Source organism: Pipra filicauda, unplaced genomic scaffold (genome assembly GCF_003945595.2).
Source record: "Pipra filicauda isolate LSUMZ 115617 unplaced genomic scaffold, ASM394559v2 scaffold63_size3267554_pilon, whole genome shotgun sequence".
In the NCBI taxonomy this organism is placed as follows: domain Eukaryota; kingdom Metazoa; phylum Chordata; class Aves; order Passeriformes; family Pipridae; genus Pipra; species Pipra filicauda.
Window position 1 is genome coordinate 323,699 of NW_024104798.1, and position 17,337 is coordinate 341,035.

At 43.0% G+C, this 17,337-nt stretch overlaps 1 protein-coding gene across 5 annotated transcripts in view; it reads left to right on the forward strand.

The window, feature by feature from the left end:
- EIF4E3 (eukaryotic translation initiation factor 4E family member 3) overlaps positions 1–17,337 on the forward strand; it is a 33,144-nt gene that overhangs the window by 6,070 nt on the left and 9,737 nt on the right. The window contains exon 1 of one of the 5 annotated variants that reach the window (XM_027710635.2): positions 8,833–8,944. The exons of 1 other annotated variant lie outside the window; for it this stretch is intronic. In XM_027710635.2, coding sequence (XP_027566436.1) covers positions 8,862–8,944 — 83 coding nt within the window. In that variant the 5' untranslated portion in view covers positions 8,833–8,861. Of the gene's footprint in view, positions 1–8,832; positions 8,945–8,988; positions 9,274–12,198; positions 14,273–17,337 lie in introns of those variants that run through there. 3 more of the 5 variants (XM_039388360.1, XM_027710666.2, XM_027710652.2) reach the window with 3 other exon arrangements.

The following is a 17,337-nucleotide window of genomic DNA, read 5'->3' on the forward strand; positions in this document are numbered from 1 at the left end:
TAGGAGCTTTTAGGAGCACTGCCAGCCTGTGGCTCTGCTGCTGCAGTGCTTCTCAGGCCCCAAGTTCTCGGTTAGCAGGAGGGGCTACAAAGTCTTGAAATAAGTGTGTACCTAATTACATGTGTGTACATGCATGTGCTGCAGCTGTCTCCTCAGGTTGAGGTTAAACCTGGCAGCAGGACAAGCAGGCAACAACAGGTTTTACACACTGTGTTGTCACGTCTCCCTACTTGAGTGACTTCAGCCCTCACAAATGGCCTTCCCTGCACAGGGGCTGCACTGTCTCATCAGCCCAGGATGAATCTATCACCCTCATCACAGCAAAATGGCCTTTGGCACCCAACAGGAAATTCACCATGGACAGCGTGGGCAGCTTCGGAACAAAAGGTGGCTGTGCTGATCATGAAACAACTTATTTCCATTGCTATCCTTTCTCTGCTTTTGGATAGATCTACTGTGAATGCCTGTCTAGAAAATTCACTGGGTAAAAAAAAAAAGAGGTAATGCACAACTGAAAGTTCTTTTTCAAAGCCACCGTGAAAGCAGTTTTTTATTTCCTTGGTATGAATTCAGCCCTTGCTGTTCTCCACTTGCTGTCTGAAGTGTCTGCCATCAAAAGCAATCCTGCTGCAACTGACCAACAGGCTCAGGTTTCTACTCCTACTAAATGCTAAAGAGAGCCTTCAAATCAAAGCAGCTTGGCTAGTCAAAGGATCTCCATCTTTATGGTGTATTTTACACCCCCCCCCCCTTTACATATTTACGTACAGGTATAAATCAGCCCAACAGCTCTCTTTCAAGGCATAATTAGCAACAGATTTTAGTATGCAACTCTCAAATTTTTGTTTAGTTGCTCTCCTTGGAGCAGTTTTGGAATTAATCTAGTCACCAGGGAAAGTTATGTGAGGTCCTGGAAGTAGCTTCTGATACCATCTTTTAACTTCAGTAAATAAAATCTGAAAGCCCATTTCTTTGCTGCTCTGTTGTCCTATATATTTATTACCCTGTTGGTTTACACCTGTGCACAGCTTATATGAAGCCAGAACTACTCCCTTATTTTGGCACTCTGTGCAAATGGATATCCCTTCCTTGCCTACGGCCCCTTCCCCCCTCACAGCTGGTGGAACTGAAAGGATGAGCAATGTAAAAACCTTCAGTGTGACTAAAACTGTGAGATTTAACAGTATCAGAGAGCCCATGAACACTTGAATGCTAAATTCTCAGTTAAACAGGTGTTGTCTGTTGAGATAAAGCCCTTCCTGGGGTGTTGGAGCAGGATGATAATCTGGCAGCGTGTTCCCATGACCAGGAGCAGCAGTTCAGAGGTCAGCTCAAGGCTGAAGGAGTACAGACAGTTCAGTGCCATGCCTGGAATTCAAATCCAGCCATCACCAGATTCATGGTCACGGGCTGAAAGTCTCTAACTAACCCTTCTGTATTTAAATTACTTCTTCAACAAAGGCATTCTCTCGCCGTTTAACTTTGAACTATAGAAATAGCACATTAAAAGGTTTTGCAGTTTAAAAGTGTTGGTGGGTCTCAACCAACTTTGTGGGCTAAGTAAAGCATGAGAAGCATTTTACTCTGTGCTACCCTATCAACTGAGCTTTTGAGGCAGACTGATGAAAAGGAATCTACTCTTTTAACAGTGCTTTCTCTCTGGTAAAAGGTCTTGCTAATTTATTGAAGCTTGGAATAATAGATAAAAACTGTATGAAAAGCTGTGGTGTAGTTTGGAGCTGAGTGAAACTTGTGACCAAAACCTGAGTCTGCCCAAACCCTGAGTTAAATGCCAAAAGGCCCCAGGATTCCTTGTATCATCATGCAAGTTGTTAAGGGTAAGAGCTTAATTGTTTCGGATAGGGTTGGGTTTATTCTCAATTGTTCTTTTTGTGCCAAGGGTTTTTCTTTGGAAGGGTTGGGTCATTTCATTTTTTATTTATTTGGCCTTTTGCCCTTGCATTTTATCTAATAAAGTTCACTTCAGCAGTGCAGGATTGATGAGGAAAAGCCTCCCAGAGCTGTGTTAAACCTGAAGTCTTCATACGTGAGAGCAGCAGGGCCTGAGCTTTTAGGAAGATCCAACAGGATTTCACATTTTTTGTGATCTTGAAAAAATTTGTCGTGGTTAAATAAAAACAAAGCTTAGGGGAAAAGAGGACACTGGTTACATGCATAGTACAAAAGCCTTGTAGAAAGCCTCTGGATATCATTTGAATGCCACTTGATTTACCTTCACAGTAAGGACATGATGACTAGGAGGATCATGGAGAGCTCTGTGAGTTTGATCCATACAATAAGTGAGCTCAGCCTGGGAAACAAACCTCATCTGCCAAATTCTGAAGGGCCATTTCCAGCTTTTTTCTTGAAGGAGGGACCCGGTTCTGCTACTGAATGAATGAATAAAGTGGGAATTTTGATGATGATTTCAAAGGAAGCTAAATTGAGCTCCATGAAAAGGGAGCGCTAGCATGCAATGCTGCACTTCTTTTTTTCTTATTAATGTGACTAATTAAATGTTTGTATTTTTTAAGCACTAACTGGTTTTTTGATGGTCGTTTAGAGACTTTGAGAAAGTCAATAATTTTGATGAAATAGGACTGTAGACTCCAGAACAAAGTCCACATGGAATCCGTGATGTTGCTAGGATACAGCTATTAGTATTTTCAGTGGCTGGGGTATTTTTTGGTATGGTTTTTTTTTAATAGAGTCAGCCTAACCTCTTACAAACAGCAGAGGAATACGTGACTGCCTGATCCCATTTACACAACGCTCCCTCAGCTTACAGTAACTAAGCCAAACTTGACCCTTTAATATCAGCCACTTTTGTTTGTGAAGAAGAAACACAAAGAGCAACTTTGACCCAAATCTTGGGGGGTTTTTTAATGGATGTGCAGGATTTTCTCCCTGTGGGTATTCCATTGCTGAAGTCTCCCTCTAGTGGTTTATTTCCAGAGGGGCCCTTGGCTTTCCTGGCTTGGACAGGTCCCAGATTTGATGGTGTGATGCAGAAAGTGTAATGACCCCTACGAGCTGAACCGTAGAGCTCGTAATTTTTAAGAGATGAGCATAAAGCCTATAAAATACTATTTTCTGTGGGGTTTATATTTTAGAATTTATTTTTTACAATATCAGTAATAGTTGAGGGTTTCCATCCCAGGCTCACTCTGTGGTGTGGACTAACATGGTTTGCTCAGCGTGTAGGATGTGACTCTTGCACATTGTTTCCTTCAGCTGTGTACTGGGATGCCTGTAAAAGAAAAAGATCAGTATTTAAGCTCATGTTCCACATCAAAGCCAATGCCAGATGTGATGCCAATAACATTATAACACAGAAGAGCATTGAAGATGGTGCTATTTTGGGATCCTCATGTTTGGGGAAGCAATATCTAAGTGGAACACTCTGCAGATATTTTACTGGAAAAACGGGAAAAGCAAGCTCTCTGGAGTTTGTTTCCAACATATGACTTAACTTTGAGGTTTGTTAGATTTCTTGCATTTATGCCCCTGACCTCACCTTTGCTGGGCATCCCTTTAGCACCTTAGGTAGTCCCAGTGCCTTCAAAGGGTGGGGAACAGGGAGGGATGAAAGCAGAAGCCAACTATCCAAAGCTAAGTAGGAAATTCAAGCCTCCTAATACCCGATGCACGTATTGAGTGTTGGGTTAGGCCAGTTCAGCTCCCTAAAGATGGCTAAGTAAAGGAAAAAGATCTAATCTAAAGCGTGATGAAGTCAATCCATGTCTTTATTTAACTGTAAAGGGCTTTGGATGAGGCTCAGCCTTCCTTCACAAGTGGTGGTAACCAGAGAGAGCTGTGATTCTGGAATGCATCAAGGATCCTGGGAAGACTGGTGTATTTCCAACTTGTACATTAACCTGAGGGAGGTAGAGGACTGGTACTGAATTCTTCATGTTCACATCTGGCAGAATTCCATCCTGTGATTTGCTTTTTCAGATACCAGAGGAGCAATTTGGCCTCGTTTTTTTCTTTATAAACTGTAATAGAAAGCTTGGAGAAATTTAGAATAACCTGCCCCAGACGTTAGCAAGCTCCCATTCCATTTTTCCATGCCTCTGGACCTGGAGGCTGTGAGATGCCATCACCTTCCCATGAAGCATTTTACAGTATGTTCAGTTATGTAACAACTTTTAAGGGTAAGGTTTTACTTTTGTTTGACTTATACTTACTGCTCAGCTTCTATTGGGCAATCAGGAATCTTGATCCTTTGGGAGACTGCTTAAACCACCCTCCTTTGGACTCTGCTTCATAAAAGCTGCACAGCGTTTCCCATGAGAGTGATTTTGGAGCCAATTTTGTATTTCATTTTTGTTTTCGCTCTTCAGGATAGAGTTTCTACACAGCATCCTGGCCAAAGATGATTTGATTTTGGTTTATAGCTTGAGCAAGAATGATTCCATCTATTTTGTTTATATTAAGAAAAATATGCATTTACTCATGGGATACATAACAAAATTCTTGCACTTTTTAACAGCTCCACAGCTAAAAAAGCAGAGGTACAAATTTAGTATGCATGTGTCCTCTCTGAGATTTGTTCTGGCATCAGTCACCAACAGTAAGTTAATAGGATTCCTGTGTTTACAAGGAGGTCATGGACACCTATGGGATGCCCACAAACACATGAACTGGCTTTACTTTTATGTAATTGTATAGATATTTTTTTTTCAGACTTTCACAATGCATATGTAGGAACTTTTTTAGTGGAGGAGGAAAGGATCTAGTTAACAGCATTTCTTTTCGGACTCGTTAGGGATGGTTATGTCAATTGTAGAAGCTAAGGAAAGATTCCTCTGCTTGTTTGACTCGGGCAGGTTCATGCCTTTGAAGGAAGGCTTCTATGAATGGGAGCTTGCAGGGACCAGCTGTGTGAGGAGCCTCTCCTGTGGAGCAGTGTGGAAAACCACCTGTCCCAGGCAGGACTGGACACAAGCCTGCGAGAAAAAACAGGGGCAGCGAGCCAGTTTGTTTTTAACAAAACAAAGTTATGCAATATCATTTAGTTCTGACATGTTCCCAACATGCAGCAAATGAAGAACTCACTAAATACAGTATATCTCTGGCCATATCATTTGAATATAACTTGTTTCCATGACAACCTCTGCTTAACAGCTTGGCTGATATGAAATCATTCCTAGATGAGGGAGCTTTTGCCAAAAGCATTGGGATTCAACACTTTATTATCGTGTTTTAGGGTTTAAAAAACATTTATTTAAGCCTCTGGAAGCAAATATCAACTAAAATCCCTTCATCTTCACCTCTGCTTCAGCTCTCGGTTGTTCAGTTTATCTTCCTGGGAACCTCTCAGGAGCAGCTCCTGTGTTACTTAATATGCTTCTGAAGTCCCAGGCAGTGTTTCAAGAGCAAGTGATCGTGACACCAGCATTTGGTAGAGAAATTACATTTCATGGCTGTTGGCTCGGGATGTGAGGCAGCAGCAGCAGCAGCAGCAGCTGGGCACAGCAGCCAAAGCTTGTGCTCCAGCCATCCCTCAAGTCCAGGAAGGTTTATGTTCCAGCTAACTCAGTCTCAGAGTGAAAAAGAGGAGCTTTGGCTGGAGAGAGGTCCAGCCCAACCTTTCACACCACTCATTTTGTATCAGGAGCACTGAACGAACCCAGGTTATCTCAGATGTTTTCTAAGGTGTGGTGCCTGTTGCCTCGGACATAGCTGTGGAACGCTTCCAGGGTGGAAATGCAGTAGGACTGCTCATATGGTGCTTGTTCCCTTCCTCCCTTCCAGGTGCTGCACTACATTAGAATATAGCTAAAATAAGCCTAATGCTTTCCTAATATTTAGAATATAGCTAAAATAAGCCTATTGCTTTCCCAATATTTCTCATGTACGCAGGCACTCCAGTTGCCACAGTGATGGTGCACAACTCTCAGCAGGGGAAAGGAGGGTCCTGATGGTTTTAAGAGGCAATGTGTCCCCTCAAAACACCACTGTATCATAGCAGGGGGATTTCCTGCACTAGCTGGGGCAGGGACTATTGGAAAATCTCCTGGAATAGGCAAATAATGTTTCAAGCACATGTAATGTACCCATTGCTGTCAAGATTTTGGGATCAGCAAGGATTATAAGAATAGGGATTTAAATCTCAAGTAAAACCATGGAAAGAGGTAGGAAGTATTCGTTGTTTCTTCTGGCTGTAATGTACCTTCTTCAGCTCTAATTAGCACAGCATGGAGTGGTTTGGGCCTTTGTGAGGCAAAAAGGTTCAGGTGCCTGAAACTGGGTACAGCCAAACAGTGCTGAGAGCACACAAAATGGGGCAGAACAGTATTCCCCACTCCAAGTTGTTTTTTTTTCCTCCCCAGTTGCTACCTGGGCAAATTTCAGCTGTTACCCATCAGAAATTAGCTGAGTTAATCTACTGGCTGAGTCCTGCTCTCCTCCCCACAATCCCGCTTTATAAGGCCTTAGCAGAAAACTACCTGTTTACCTGGAGAACTCTGCAAGCAAAAGGAGGATGTGGCTGGGAGAAGGTGTAAGGAATGGAGCCACAAGCCCCTTCCCTGGTGGTGAGCTTTAAGCAACTCATCTCTGCACCATCTTTTAGCACAGGGCTGAACTGTAACACTGTTTGTTTCTGGTAAAGCTGCTTGAGAAGATACAAAAGCACAGGAGGCATCACCAGGGTTTCCTTACAAAAGAACATTTCAAATAGATGGCAAATATCAATAAAATAAATTTTTAATTAAAGCCTTATAAATACCTTTTTGAAAGTGGTAATAACTTGCTGGGATTTTTAATCTCTGAACTGATTTCACTCAAGATGTGCTGGCAGTGCGAGGTAGCTGAGCAGAATCAGGATGCTGCGCTCATGATCATTTTTCCTTGCGAGATTCATCTCGGGAGACTCGTTCTTGCCTCTGTGTCACGACTTAGCAATCTCTGTAAGCAAAGGATGTGCTAATTCAATGCATCCTGTGATTGCCCTTCCTCCACAGCCAAATTAATTTACTGTTAGTTGAGATTCCCACAGTGTTCCTTGTGCCACTGTGAAGCCTGGTATTTACCGATGTAAATAAGGAATAAACGGAGGCTTTACATGTCTCATTTGGAATAATGATACAGGCTGTGCTGCCTGGCTCTCACTCCGTGTCTCAGAGGTGTGGGGGTTGTACTTTTATATTGTTCCTTGCAGCTCAGGTTGTTTATAACATGATGATTTGTTTTCAGCCTGAGCTATAATGTTTTAAGTGATGAGCAGCTCCCTCCTAATGGAATCTGGAGGTTTTCGCTGAAGCATGTGGTTCTCATCAGAGGCAGGTGCTGGATTCAAAGTTAGTTTTTGTAATACAGCCTAGTGAGTTAGGCCTCACTTCCACAGTGATGCTGCTGCATATCCAAAATGTAATACTTTGTTGGCAACCTCAGCAGAGGACACCAAAAATGTGTTGGGCGTGGAGACTGTCGTCAGCAGTCACAGAGGCAAGATGTGGCCCTTTGAGGTCATAAGAAATTAGCACTCTCCTCCTCTCCTCCAGCTCTTCTGAGAAAATCTGTGCCTAGATACAGCCATTTATTGTAGGGTTTTTTTTCAGGATTAACATTTTTGGTGGGCTCACCATTAAAATAGAGAGAAAATGCTCAGAGTGGGCATAGCAATGAATTTTTAGATCCAAGCTCTCCCAAATGGTCATTATCTTGCCTTCTATTTAAAGAGGAATAAATTAAATTGCATGAGATGGCGCAACTGGTTTTCCAGATCTTATTTAATTTGGATTAGCGGTTTGCATTTTCCATCTGGACAACATAATCATTAACTTTTTGTGTTTCTTTATTGTCACTGTGCAGACTGCTTTTTATGGGTGATCTTTGCCCTTTCCTACAGTTAGATTTTTATTTCTTTAAAGGAGTGTGTCTTTATTGATTTTTCCTATAGGATGAAGTATATATGAAGTTATTCATCCTACTAAATGTGCTTGCAAGGCAATCTGTGATTCATAGTCTTTGATCCTGCTATCACTTATGTGGGTGTTTAACTTTACTACTGTGCACAGTCCCAATAGGGAGAATCTTAATTTTAAAAATACTATTATAAAAATAACGTGAGGGGTTTTTTTGCACATGTCCATGTTGGATTTGTGAGGAACATCTCCCTATAAAACCAAATATATAAATTAAATGGGCTGTAGAGAAGATGAGAAGACAAAGAAATTATCCCCCCCCCCCCCCCCCCCAAAGTCTGGAAAGGTTCGTTGTTGTGTTGTCTCCATCCATGGTCAGTTTGCACGGCGGCCATCCCTCTATTACATGAACGTGCAAAGGTTTTGCGTCCTAAACCTCGGGTTTTCAGAGAGATTTAGTGTTTTGGTCAGTGTTGCCAAGCCAAACTGAGCACGAAGGTTAATTTGTTCAAAAAGGCAGCCCCAGAGACGCATCAGGTCTGCGATGTGCCCTGTGCCTGTGCAGAGAAGGGGCTGCCAGCAGCGTGCGCGGTGCAGGACGGGGACTTCGGGTACCCTGTCTGCCCCAGAGCCTCCTGGCCGTGGGTCCTCGTAAAGGTCTAAGGAAGCAGATCGGCGATTCCCCTCCCAGAGGAGAGGCAGTGACCGGGCGAGTGCATGTCCTGGGTCACGGCCCCTTTGGGGAGCCACCCGTGCTCTCCAGTGGGCCCTTGGGCACGTCCATCGCTGTCACCATCACCGTGGCTCCCCTTCCCCATTTCGTCCGTCTGTCCTTCCCGTCGCACCCTTGCCCCGCTTCTCTGTCCCTCCCCTGCCCCTGTTCCAAGCCCGAGTCCCGCTCGCCCCCTCCCCGTCCCTCCTCGCCGTCCCTTGTCCCCTCCCCGCGCCCGTCCCGCCCCTCGCCCCCCCCCCCGCCCGCCCGGGTTGATGGCGCTCAGCCCCCCCGAGCAGGAGGCGCCGGGGCTACCGGGGCTGCCGCTCCACTCGCCATGGACCTTCTGGCTGGACAAGTGAGTGGGGCCAGGGGGGCGGAGAGGAGCTGGAGAAAACCCCCCAAATCCGTCCGTGGAGAGCATCCCTGCGCGTTATCGGTTCGCTCGTCCAACAGATTGGACACCGGGAAATTAATCTCGGGCTGCGTACACGGGAGAAGCGCTGGTGCGAGGGACTGTCCCGGTGCCTGTCCCCATCGAGGAGGGAGCCGCGTAGTGAAACCGGTTTGGAAACGCTTTCGGTTTTGTAGTTGAACGGCCGCACATTGACCCAGGAAACGTCGGTGGAGGTTTGGGCTCTAAATTTAGAAATGACGCTCGACAGCCCCGGGAATGGAAGAGTAAAGGTTGTGCTTTGCTTGCTGTGGTTTGTGCATCCCTGCTGCTCCTGCCCAAATGGACCCGGTCCCAGCGGCCGGGATGTGCCTGGTCTTATAACTCTTTTAATATCAGGTTTGGCTCCTGTAGGTGATCCGTTCTTGTTTTGAAAGATTAGCTAAAATTTATTAATTAGCTGCAGTGTTCATATTACATTTTGTGTGCTTGAAGTTGGAGCCTCTAATGCCGTGGAAAGCCTCTGCCAGGGGAGCTCACCCCCGTGGTGCACACAGAGAGGCATAGGGGAAAAGTACCAAAGTCAAAACTGAAACAGAAAGTTTATAACCAGAATTTGAGATTGTTTTTTCAAGTGTGTATTTTCTAACGTCTTGTTTTTTAATCCTCTCTGTCTCCTTTTACCAGTTTTCTGGTGTATTTCTCCGATCCCCCCTGTCCCCCCATTCCAGAAGGAAAGTTCTCTCCTTTATCAGCTTTTCTGCCACTCAACTGCCTCACACTATTGGTGAAATTCTCCCCTTTAGTTATTTTTTTGGTAACTTTTCAACTCATGACAGGGAAATAACAAGAAACTGTTGAAAGCACACAAATATTATCAGGTCCCACAAATCAAATCTAATAAATAAACCCACCAATAATTTCTGATTAATCCTTTTGTACTCATGACATAGTTGTGGTCGGGTTCAGGGTCCGAGTAATACTTTTTGTGTCTTTATCTGTAAAAAGCACCATTTGGACTGGTGTTTAAGCAAGCCCCCAACCAGATCTGTTTATTTACACAAGCTATGTAGAGATAAGCATGTCTATCTTTTATAATCAACATCGGAAGTTAAAACTCATTCCAAGTCCCTGAGTTGTGTCATGATTTTTTTTTTTCCTAAGTCTTGGTTCGACCGTACTTTAGACTCTTAAAATTCAGTTATTCTATTGATTTTTTGGTTTTGTCTTCTTTCAGATCACATATAAGTGCATTTAATTAGTATTGTTGCTTCTTAACTTATAAATCCAAGAGTGTATGTATCAGGGGGAAAAAAAAAGTGAGATCATTTATACACAAAACTGTGTGTTTTGTTTACTGACAACAGCAATGGAATAATGGTAGGGAACAAGAATGATGGCAAACAAGGCATGTTTTATTGTCAAAAAAACGTTCAAGGCATTAAAAAGCACACAGGAGATGGAACCAAGAACTTAATTTACTGCTGTGTGTGGAGGTTCATGTCTCTGCAGAGAAGTGGCTGGGATGTTTATTGGTACATCCATGGAGATTTGATGGAGGAATCTCTGCTTAGGCTTGTGTTGGATGGACTTTCTGTAGCAGATAACTGTGGGTGCTTTTTTAACTTACTTCAGTAGTACCTAGTGTGGAGCAGTGCTCTTTCCTCAGGAGATGGTATTGATTTTTGGCTGCTGCTACATTTTACCCTGTACTTGGACTGAAAAGCAGGAAGAAGTGATGCGTAAGGATAAATAGATGTCGAGACAGATATGTAGTTATCTTTTTCTATTAAATTACTGTGAGAGAGATCCATGACATACAATTTTAGGATCTCTAAAATGTATCTTTTCATTAAGTCACGCTGTTAAAATAAATATCCATCAGCTAAGTGGTGCTCTGTGTAGCAACTAGGGATGTGCTACCCTTGGGGTTCACAGCCTTGCTTTTATCACAGCATCACTGCATACATCTCCTGCCCTGGAATTAAATGCCTTTGTTTGATCTACATCAGCACTTGTTTCTGTGAATGCCCTGGCACAGGCTGAACATCTGGAGGCCGGTATCCTATGGGCAGGTCCTGGTTCATTGCCATCACCTCACACATGTCACAGGGCAACTGCATTTCCCATAAATTCTGAGCCTTTCTTGGTATGTGTGTCTGAAATAGCCACCACCTGATATCGCTGTCTGGTATCCTACCCCATAAATGCCTTAGGAAAGTGAGCACGATAAAAGCTTTGGGAGAATATTATTCACCAGTTGGACAAATAAAATCCCATCTATGATCTTCAAATGCTCACAGGTCAGCAGTTTCATAGAAGGCAGCAGAAAAGCTGGCAGGTGTTTTTCATTTAAGAGCAATGAGGTTTCCTTTTTAATGGTTAAAATGTTCTAAGGTCACGTAGTAAAAGTTTGGAAACCAGCAGTTTAGATCTGCAGTTTTGTTTGTCTATTCAGCAGGTTTCCAAGTTCATATCCACATGTCTCATTTGCAGGACTTTTGCATGCAGTGGTCTTAGGGAGCATGGGGAATTTCGGCAAGTCTTCCAGAGATTGCTGGTGCCACCATGGGAAGCTGATTCATGCTGGTGGCTCTTTACACTTCTGTTAACCTTGGTGAGATGCTGGTGCTGCTTGTAGTGGCCTCTAGCTCTGAAATGAAAGATTGCCGTTTTAGTTTTTGCTACATTGTGTAGCCTTTAAATCGCTTTTTATGACAAAGTGTCAGTGTGCATCACTGAATATAACTAATCAAAAATGAGGATTATGAATCTGGTCACTGCATTGTGGAGTGCATTCAATATAGGGATTGCACAAAAGAAGTCAAGTAACATGACTATCAAAGGCTGAATAACAGGCCATGTTAGGCACTTAAAAACATCACTTAATGGGATTTGGGATTGTGGATCTGGGTGTGATATTTGTATGAATATAAAGCTGTGAAACCGATTATGCTTTTTGATGTACTTGTGGACATCATGAAAATATCCTAGTTTGCAAATCCCAGCTGTTACTTAACCTGGGTATCACATGCCATTTTTTCGTGGTTTAACCCCAGCCAAAAACCAAGCTGCACACAGCCGCTCACTCCCCCACCAGCGGAATTGGGGAGAGAATTGGAAGGGTAAAAGCTGGAAAACTCGTGGGTTGAGATAAAGACAGTTTAATAGGGAAAGCCAAAGCTGTGCACACAATCAAATCAAAACAAGGAATTAATTAATTCACTGCTTCCCACGGGCAGGCAGGTGTACAGCCAACTCCAGGTGAGCAGGGCCCCATCGTGCATAAGAGTGACTTGGGAAGACAAATGCCATCATTCCAAATGTCACCCCTTCTTCCCTCCACTTTATAGACTAAGCATGATGGCATATGGTCTGGAATATCCCCTGGGTCAGTTGGGGTCAGCTGTGCTGGCTGTCTCTCCTCCCAATTTCCCATGCACCCCCAGCCAGCGTTGCTGTACAAGTACTTATCTGCATGCCAGTGTGGCAGTACAAAAAGCAGAAAGGGCCTTGGCTCTGTGTGAGCAGTGCTCAGCAATAACAAAAACATCTCTATATTAGCAACCCTGTGTTCAGCACAAATCTAAAATGTAGCCCCCCATTAGACCAACTGGGGAAAACCAACTCCACCCAGCCAAAACCAGTGCACATCTCATGTTTATTGCTGCACTGAGCCTTTTGCTACCGAAATAACGGAGTCCTAGTAGCTGTTTGATTTTTTCGGCATCACAAGAAGCCAGAGGCTTTGTCAGTGGTCAGGGTTTTCAGTCCAGTGTGTGTGTGTGCACATGTGATAATGAAGACGTTGCACGTCCTTGCAAAAAGCCATCGTTTGAAGATCTCACTGCGTCTGAGCTGCCAGCGCTGCTGCCAGACCGCTTTCAGTCAACAGCGAGGAAAATGCCAGAACCCTTCTACACAAATCAGTGCTATCAGGAGTTGAGCCTCATTTCTAGGTAAACCTCACTCCCATGGAACTCTCAGTGTACAGCAGGGCAGGTCCCTTTGCAGGATCATGGCCTGCCTGCCTTGCCTTCTCGGCCGAGTTCAAACAATGCTCTTTAGATAATTTTATTTCTGTTGCAAGAAAAGTTTAACTCTTCAGTATCTTTGTGAGGGGAAGTATGTGCTTATAAACACTGTCAAATATGCAGGGTTGTTAGTCTACTCCAGGAAAGACAAAATATTCTTGCATAAATGTATTATCTGCGCTGATTTTTCTCTCTGTATGTTATAGATGAGTTCTATATAAAGTTTAGTAGATAAATTTTGATAACTGAGCTATTTTAATAATGTGTTAATCTTCGTAACTGAACACATCAGATGTTTGAAACTAAACTTAATAATTTCCCTTCTTCCCTATAGAAAAATCTTATTTATCTAGGATCCTCTATTTCATCTATTACAGCTTATGAGTAGGTGGCTTACAATGAAAAAATGGTGGTTAATATTATAAGAATGTTCAACCCACTAAGTGCATTTTGACAGGCTTTGATGGCTTGAAATCAGTCTTTGTAGTCAGAATGGATTACCAGATTTATTTAGTTGCCACAGCATGTTTTTGAGTTTATGCTTTGTAAGTAAATATTTTGCTTATTTATACCAAAAACCGTTGTAGTTAAGCACTTGCAGGGGTATTTTCAAAACTGCTTGGCAGCTTTTAAAGCTCCCGCTAAAGCCGTGATGAGATTCCCACCGGGAAACAAAGGCCAGTGTGAGCACATATGAAACAACTTCTATACTTAATTCTTTGCAGAAAAACAGAAAAGCTACAGTTCAGCATCAGAAATTAACATAAGCACAACCACCTGGAGGTTTATTCATGGATAAAACAATGGGATTTATCTTTGTATCCTTTGTTCTTTATTTATGCTGGAATAATGAAGGAGTAGTGAAGCAAGCTAGCATTAGGATTCAGTTTATGTAGATTATTCCTGTTTCCACGTTCCCATGTGGTTCACCATGAGATGCTGTACAGTGGGTCTGGCCTGATTAGGCAGCTCAATTAGCCCTGATATTGCACTAAAATTTCTCCCATAGTGTCCTGAAGAAGCAGAGCAGGCAGGCCAGGAGAACCATTGAATATTTTATGTGCAGACTCTCCACGGGGAACCCAGATGTGCATTTGTAGGTGGAGTGGCAACAGACCAACTACTTCAATGCCCAGAAGAGCTGTCGGTGCCAGGCTGGTGCTGTGATCCATGTCCCTTCCTGTTACTGTGCTCAGGGGGACTGGCAGGGCCTGCTGAGTTCCTTGGAAATGAATTGTTCCATGGCAGTAATTGACAGGTCACTATGGCATATCAGATTAATTTTATTTTGATGGCAGTAAAATTATCCAAATGGGAGGATTCCTGTAGGGGCTTCATTTCAAGGGTCAGTATTTGCAGGGTCTTGTTTTGTAGTACCATGTGTATTGAGGTTATTAGTAAAGTACACAAACATCTTAGTACTCCTAGTGTATAGTGTGAGTGTTTCCTGGAAGACTTACAGAAGTAGGAATTTCTACAGATTCCTTCAATTGGAAGTCATCTGCCATTTCTGCTAACTTAAATTAAATTTATGCTCTATACTCAGTTGAAAAAAATTAAAATCAAAACTTCATGGGTTTCAAGGCACAAAACCCCCACAGTGATCATCTGTGTGGATCTGCTGAGTTTATGGGTGACTATCCCAGAAATACTGCAGTTCAGATTTGTCAGCAGTCCGGAATTTTGCAGGAATTTTTCCTTCTGTCTGTCTGTGATTAGAATACTGTCTCTGCCTTATATACATCCATCAAACCAAATTTGTACAGGTGTAATTTCTGCAACAAATGACCCTGAACTTTTAAATTGATGCATCATCATATTCTCAATTGCAACCTTTTCAATAGGGTTTTGGTTTTGTTTGATTGTTGGGATTTTTTGTTTGGTTTTTTTTGTTTGTGTTTGTTTGTTTTTAAATAAAAATGTTTGGGGGTTCATGCTCATACCCATAAATGATTGACACTTTCCAGAGCTAGATGAAAGGCTGAAATAACACTATGTAATCTCGTGGGCATGGAGCATTTACTGGGCAGGTCACTAGAAATAAATGGTCACTCACCATAACTTTTAAAAGATAATTTACTGCTTGGTTGGTGCTTTCTGCCAGCTGATCACAGTTTCTCTGGAAAATGTTATTTGCAGCTATCAAAATGAACCATTTTATAACCTCAGAGTGGAATATTTTGTCTACCTGTCTTAGCTGCTCTTTTAAACGGCATTGAATTTGCTAAATGACTACCATGATTATCGAGGTAACCTTTGAAGGCTATGGTTGGAGAACACATTTTAATCTTTTATTTGAGTAAACCTTACTATTGAGGCAACTCAGTGGCAGTATCAGAATGAGGATATAGAGTGATGATACTGTGTGTTGTACAGCATATGTTACCCCACATGCACTGGTGACTGCTAAGTTACTGAGAGTGCCTAAGAGAAGTAATTTCTTGAGCAGGGGTTTGGGACAGCGAGAGGCAAAGTTAGCTCAGGCTTTGCCTGTTTGTGTTCTATTCTACATGAAACCAAGTGTTAGTAGAGGGCTGCTACTTCTGTCAGCAACAAGTTAAAAACAAGGGGTAGTTTGCAAATCCACTACTCCCTACTGACAAATATCACGTGATAAGTTTCAAAGTCTGTTTTATTTACTACCTTCTTGTGTGCATTCAAAACCAGGCTGACTGGCACTCTCTATTAAATAATGTGAATTTCTCTTTTTGCTCTTCAATGCTGAGTGTAAGGTGTAAGTAAAAACTGCCAAAACACAAAAAAAACCCAAATCCTTACTATGATAATTCCTTTTGATCGCATTGATGACAGTTTTGTTTGTTGCTGGTTTCAAGTTACCAGTTTTTTTCATGGAAGTTTTCATAGTTCATGAGCACAGGACTAGAATCTGTGCCACAGCAATTTCTTGGGTTTTGTTTGCTTGTTTTTATAACCTCTAGTTAGTGATTTTTGAGATTTGGACATGTAACACTGTTTTCTTGCCAGTTCCACCACTGTAATGTGCTCTTATGTCTGGTAATTAACAGGCAAATAATAACGTAGGTGTTCTATACTGGAAAAGCTGGGAGGGATTTTTCTTTTGGTTTTGTATTTTTAAAGTAACTTATGTTGATAGGAGCCTTCAAAAAACCTTAGAGCTATTATTAGACTTCTGAAGATGTGATGATGTTTCAGTAGTTTTGCATATTAAATTTCTTCCTTTATGTGAATGTCTAGGGTTTGCCCCAGAGCCTAAATGATATCTGTAACAACTGAGAGTAACTTCAGTGTTTCCCTGGACATATTTCATTCTGATCAGATGTATCAGGGAGGGTTACTGAGATCTAGTTTGCTTTTATCCTTTCTTCAGCTGGTACCTGAGCAACAGCTGCGTTTTCTTCTGTTTCCTTAAACTTGTTCTGTTGCCTCTGTTTCCAGATTTAGTAATTTTACACATTTTTGTATCCTCTTCTGGGACACAATGGGAGGTTGCTTCGTCTTTGATCTTCATTTTTCTTTAGAAATCCTGCTTCAGCTTCTGAAGAGAAAAAATATTTCCAGTTCTAACAAATTGAATGTGCCTTAGCAATTTTGACCTCATTCCTCTAAAAATTGTGTCTGTGGGATTGTGTGCTGGGAATTGTAAGGTGGGTGTTATGATGCACTATTAGTGTGGTGACAGGAGCCAAGTGATGTCTGAGGGTGTGGATGCACCGTCCAGTGTCTCAAGCACTGAAGATTCATGATGAAGGTTAAATAGAATCATTTAGGTTGGAAAAGGCCTTCCAGAGGATGAGGTGCAGCTGTGCTGTGCGTGCCTGAAGGGAGCAGCTCCAGGTGGGAGCTGGGAATGGTCAGTATGAGGGTGAGCTGGAGAAGCTGAACCATTCCTGGTGTACCAGCGTGTCTGGCAGTGAGGCCAACCTGAGAATCTTGTGGCTTTATGGGACATGCTGGTGGTAGATGTGGCTTGAAGACATAGTGCCAGTGGTGGAAGAGCTGTGTGCGTTGGTTTACATGGCACCTGGCAGGGGAGCTGCCCTTTGGGACGTGTGCTTCTCCTCAGCCCGTGTGCATGACCCATCCATCAGAGGGACCCATGACAGTTGTGACTGGCCCCGGTGAGGGCGGTGTGGGGCTGAGGGAAGGTCCTGCCGCTATCCCGCATCCCTTCATCTCTCCATGATCCTGCCTTCCCACCATCCCTCCATGATCCCGCATCCCGCCTTCCCGCCGCCTGTGCGCCTGCCCCACCTAGCGGCCGGCGCTGGGAACAGCGCGGATTATGTTCTTTTTCCAAGTGTGAAGCACTGGGAGTGTCTTAAAACGCTTAAAAAAGGGGGC